Source organism: Postia placenta, assembly GCF_002117355.1.
Source record: "Postia placenta MAD-698-R-SB12 unplaced genomic scaffold POSPLAscaffold_15, whole genome shotgun sequence".
Classification (NCBI taxonomy): Eukaryota; Fungi; Basidiomycota; class Agaricomycetes; order Polyporales; family Adustoporiaceae; genus Rhodonia; species Rhodonia placenta.
The window spans coordinates 774940-780870 of NW_020169846.1; the positions used below are offsets into that span (position 1 = coordinate 774940).

Sequence of the window (5931 nt, forward strand, 5' to 3'; positions counted from 1 at the left end):
CTCCTCTCGAAGTTCGGCCAGCGGAAGGCCACCACAGCCGCCTCCGCCCCCGCAGCGTCCTCCGTCCCCCCCAACGCCGATAATGTCGTCTCCTGCAGCCGCCCCCGACAAGGAGACCTTAAAACTCCTCCTCCCGCTCCGCTACGATGGCAAGACCGTCATCGAATGCAACCGGTTCCTGTCCCAGTTGCGCATCTACTGGCTGGTCAACACGTCATTGACCACCATCGAACTCAAAGTGCAGGTCGCACTTAGCCTGCTCGATGGAGACGCCCGCGCCTGGGCCACTCCCTACTTTGCCCAGCTTGCATCAGTGCAGGTGGGGGTGCAAGGGGCCACGACCCCATTCGCAAACGAAGCGGCCTTTGCCGCCGCCTTCAGGGCCCGCTTCGGAAATATCGACGACGAGGCGGCAGCACAAGTAGAGCTGGCAAAGCTCTGCGCGGACAAATCGGTCCGTGAAAAACGCACTGCAGCGGAGTTCTCCGCGCTATTCAAGGGTCCGGCGGATCGCTCTGGGTATGGGGACCTGGAGCTACGCGACAAGTACCTGAGCGGCATCCCCTCCCGCGTCTACCGAAAAATCGAGCTCGAGACCTTCACCACGTGGCAAGCAGCTGAGAAGCACGCCACTGAGGTCGAGCAAATCCTCGACATCAGCCGAGCCCGTCGGCCCGAACTAAATAACTTCTTCTCAGCCCGAGGTCGAGGACGCGGTGGGGCACGTGGTGGTGCACCCTCAACGCATGCAGCTTCGGCCAGCATCAATGCGGCCGTCGGAAAAGGCAACTTCCCCGGCACATGCTTTGGCTGTGGGAAGCAAGGGTACCGACGCTTCGAGTGCCCCAATTGTAAGGATAAGCCTTACACAAAACGCGCCGACGCGCGGGCTACGGTCGCCTCGGGATCCACCCAGGCGGCGACAAGCGCCCCCGTCACGACAACACCCTCGGCAAGTATAAGTGCCGCTTCAGCGAAATCCGAGCAATCGGAGCTGGCGGACTTGATGGCACAGGTGAAGTCGATGCGCGAGGAGCTCGAACACTATCGAGCAATGAAGGAGGAGGGTTTTTAATCCGGTCCGCGCTTCGTGCCGCACGCGTCGGGCCGCGAGTATCATCATGTAATAAGTATAACGTATTGTCAACTGCGATGGTGTACGAATTGGACCAGGGGTCCCAACATTTTCACATCCCAGTTCGACTTCAAGGGAAAAGACGGCACAAGGACGTCATCGCTATGGTGGACAGCGGGGCCACCACGAAGTTCATTAACAAGCGATTCATTATCGAGAATAAGGTGCAAACGCGGAAGTTGAAGGAACCAATTCCGCTGTACAACATTGACGGCACCCTGAACAAGGACGGAAGCATCTCAGAGGTAGCAGTGCTACAGATGCATATAGGAGAACACGTCGAGAAGACGGTGTTCACGGTCACGGACATCGGTCCGGAAGATGTGATTGTCGGGTTGGATTGGCTACGCGAGCACAACCCTGAAATAGATTGGGAAAAGGGCTCCCTCAAATTATCGCGATGCCCTGAAACATGTAGCGCCAGAAGGACTGGCCGAATGGAGCAAGCAGCAACTGCGCGTGATACGGGGGTCAGGCCCACGGCGCGCAGGCGTTCGCCGAAATCCAAACGGTCGGTCATAGGTGCATGCCGGAGTAAGGTGCTCCCGGACTTCGAACCCGAAGACAATCCGGTGGAGATAGAGTGGGACGAAGCTGACTTGATCGAGGCTTGGGAGCAAGGTGTCACGCTTCCCGGCGCTCCTCAGCTGTTCGTTGCGGCAGGACATACATACTCCCAGCTGTTCGCGGAGGAAGAGATCAAAAAGAAGGTCGTTAAAACCGCCGAGGAGTCGGTGCCTAAACAGTACCACGAGTTCCTGAATGTCTTCTCCAAGGAGGCATCAGAACGGTTACCCGAGAGGAAGCCGTATGATCATGCGATCGAACTCGTGCCCGGCTACTCGACCTTCCATTCGAAGGTATACCCGTTGTCGAACAACGAGCAAGAGGAACTGGACAAGTTCCTGAAGGAGCAGTTAGCGAAAGGCTACATACGGGAGTCGAAATCGCCCATCTCGTCCCCCTTCTTCTTCATCAAAAAGAAGGAAGGGACACTTCGACCCGTGCAGGACTACCGCCGATTAAACGCGATCACGGTCAAAAATCGTTACCCCTTGCCGTTGATCGCCGAAATGGTGGATAAGCTCCGCGGCGCCACGCTCTTTACGAAGTTCGATGTCCGATGGGGATACAATAACGTCCGGATCAAAGCCGGTGATGAGTGGAAGGCGGCTTTCGTAACTAACCGGGGGCTGTACGAACCCCTGGTAATGTTCTTCGGTCTCACCAATTCCCCCGCGACCTTCCAAGCGATGATGAACGAGATCTTCCACGATCTCATCATTGGTGGCAAGATCCTCGTATACTTGGATGACATACTCATCTTCTCCACCAACAAGGAGGAGCATGAAAAGGTCACACGCGAGGTTCTGCGCCGCCTTCAGGATAACGATCTGTTCCTGAAGCCTGAGAAGTGCGAATGGGATGTTCCCAAGGTTGACTACGTCGGCTATGTGTTCGGTGGCGATGAGGTAGCAATGGATCCCGCGAAGCTAAGAGGAATTAATGAGTGGCCGGTACCCCGGAACAAAAAAGATGTTCAGAAGTTCCGGGGGTTCTCCAATTTCTACCGCCGCTTCATTAAGGACTTCGCTAAGATCTCGCGACCACTCGACCGACTCACAGGGAACGACCCATGGCATTGGGGCGAGGAAGAGCAGCGCGCCTTCGACGAGCTCAAGCGGCTCTTCGCGACGACTCCCGTCTTAGCGCTGTACGACCCTAATCGGGAAACGCGCATTGAAGTCGATGCCTCGGGGTACGCCACCGGCGGCGTGTTGATGCAGAAGCAGGACGACGGCAAATGGCACCCTATCGCCTACCGATCTCACGCTATGGACCCAGCCCAGCGTAACTATGAGATCTACGATAAGGAGATGCTCGCGATCATTGAGGCACTGGATGATTGGCGCCACTATCTCGAGGGGTTGCCTAACCAGTTCGAGATCGTAACCGATCATAAGAACCTCGAGTACTGGCGTACATCCCAGCATCTCACGCGTCGTCAAGCGCGGTGGTCGCTCTTCCTGGCTCGCTTTGACTTCCGCATCACGCACAAGGCCGGAACGTCGAATGGAAAGGCTGATGCCCTGTCGCGTCGATCAGACCATCAGATCGGCGATGAGGACGATAACACCGATCAGGTGGTTCTCAAGCCAGAGCGCTTCCGCATCGCCTCCGCCCGGCGCGGTCATGCCTCGGTGACGGCCGATCAGTCGCTTCTAAAGCGCATTCGGGAGTGTTCGGAGAAGGATCGGGAGGTGGCCGAGGCACTTGAAAAGGTGCAGGACCTCGGGCCGCCCCGGCTGCAAAGGGGTTTTGAGGAATGGAATGCCGAACAAGGGCTTCTGTTGTTCCGCGGGTGCGTGTACGTCCCAAAGAACGCGGAGCTCCGGCGGGATATCGTCAAGATCCACCACGACTCGCCGATCGCCGGTCATGGTGGTCGTGCCAAAACCCTGGAGCTCTTATCGCGGAACTACTGGTGGCCGGGAATGTCCAAGTTTGTCAATGAGTACGTAAGCACCTGCGATGTGTGCAACCGTACCAAGACATTCCCAGCCAAACCCCAGGGTCCGCTGAAGCCGAATGAGATCCCCGAGCGCCCGTGGCAGATCATCACGACCGATATGATCGTCGGCTTGCCGAAGTCTGATGGGTTCGATTCGATCCTGGTCACCGCCGACCGCTTCACAAAGCAGGTCCACTTCTCAGCCTGTCATGAGACCCTGACGGCAGAAGGTGCGGCAGATCTGTACATCCGCGACGTGTTCAAGCATCATGGGGCCCCGGCCAAGGTCATATCAGACCGAGGTCCCCAGTTCGCTTCGAAATATCTCCATGCGGTGTACAAGGGTCTGGGAATCGAGCCGGCGCTGTCCACAGCGTTCCACCCTCAGACAGACGGCCAGACTGAGCGCTGGAATCAGGAGATCGAACAGTACCTGCGCGCTTTCACAAGCCACAGGCAGGATGATTGGGCAAAGCAATTGCCGCTCGCGGAGTTTGCACTGAACAACCGAGTTCACTCCGCGACCGGGCACTCCCCGTTCTTCCTGCATCAGGGGTACAATCCTGAGATCCAGGTTCGGATCAATCCGATGTCTGCGATGCCTGCGGCCGCTGATCGGCTCAAGATCCTGAAGGAGATTCGCGACGATACGCGCTCTGCGCTCGAGCTGTCGGCCGAGCATATGAAAGTGTACTACGATAAGCACGTGCAACAGGCACCGGTCTTTGCACCGGGGGATAAGGTCTGGCTTGACGCTCGGAACCTTAAGCTGAAACAGCCGAGCAAGAAGCTCAGTCCCAAGCGCCTCGGACCTTATGCCGTGCGGCGAAAGCTCGAAGACCTGGATTACGAATTAATCCTGCCGAAGTCGGTGCCGGTACACCCGGTGTTCCATGTCTCCTTGCTTAGCAAGTACACGCGTAGCGATATCCCGGGCCGGGAGCCGGAGGAACCGCCTGCGATCGAGGTTGAGGGCGACGAGGAGTACGAGGTTGAGCGGATCAAAGATTCAAGGATCTTCCGGCGTCAGCTGCAGTACCTCGTCAAGTGGAAGGGTTATGACGATTCGCATACGTCATGGGAACCGGCGCGCAACGTTGCCAATGCGCCGGCCCTCATAGCCGACTTCCACCGGAAGAACCCGAACGCCCCTCGCCGCCTCAACGCTACTACCTTTGGTGGTCTCAACTTTCAGCCAATGCCTTCGCCGCTGACTGAAGCACGATGCCGCTCCGGATGGGAGATGGGCAAGGGCGCCTCGCATGAGGTCATGCGCCGTTGAGGGGGGGGTAATGTCACGAGTTGGTACGGCGTCTAGCCGTTTTTTAATTTTTCCTTTTCGCGGGCTCGAACCCGCGACCTCTGTACTACTTGCCCGATACGGACACATCGTTATCTACTGTACGATCAGATTAGATAGGACGGCAGTGCACGGCACAGCTCGGGCCCCGCTGACGCAGCCGCTCTGACTCACCGGCCCCCGGGGCCGCGTCGGCATGCTGCGCACAGACCAGCTGCGCACGGACCAACGCGCACAGCCTGCCCTAAATCCTCCCATGTATATAAACCAGCCTCTGCTGCCCTAGGGACCTCAGTTTCGACCTCTTGTCCCTAGGTCAGTAAGCTCTCCTGTACTTACTTCTTTTACTTACTAACTAATACATTCTTGTCCCTAGCCTTAGGTTTGAGCCTCGCTCACCATCGCTTCGGTGAGAACCAGTCGGACGCCCCTCGCTTCTAGATATCTCCCTGTCGCTTGACCTCAAGTCGCGACATTAGGTCGAAACTCTCCCAAGCGACCGGCGTTCCTTCAGAACCCACACACTCACACTCTCCTTTCCCACAGGTCGGGTGGTGCGCACCCCTACGATACTTCACGGTACATACGATACGTAGATAGCTTTACTATACATCGCCAACCCTCGGGGAACGAACTCTTCAACACCTGCACTTCAGTGGGCGGTGTTTGTCCTCACGGACGCGTGGACTAGGTTCCTGCTGCATAATAGTCAAAAGCAGTACTGGGCCCCACGTGAACTGCGAACCTCAGGGTCTTCTCGGGCGCCGTAGCGTAAGCTAGTGTAGTACGGCCATTTTAGTACGCGCACCTCCCCGTCCTCCCCCCATCCATCGTGGCTGCCTGCCAAGGCCAGATCCACGCATTCGACTCCCAGGACCTCATCGACGTCTACATCCCAGACGGCCCTGAGACTGTCCTCTACCGTTGCGAGCAGCAGCCGTGCCCAAATCGGACACCCCGATCGATCGAGGAAGATTACCCTCG

General features: G+C 57.4%; 1 protein-coding gene across 1 annotated transcript; it reads right to left on the reverse strand.

The window, feature by feature from the left end:
- Positions 1–5059: 5059 nt before the first annotated feature.
- On the reverse strand, positions 5060–5866 carry POSPLADRAFT_1154347 (hypothetical protein; the record flags this gene model as incomplete). The annotated part of the gene is made up of 4 exons (XM_024486842.1): positions 5060–5146; positions 5347–5408; positions 5591–5642; positions 5756–5866. Coding segments are annotated over 4 exons (312 nt in total), but the record flags the coding sequence as incomplete, so codon positions are not given.
- Between the last annotated feature and the right edge of the window lie 65 nt (positions 5867–5931).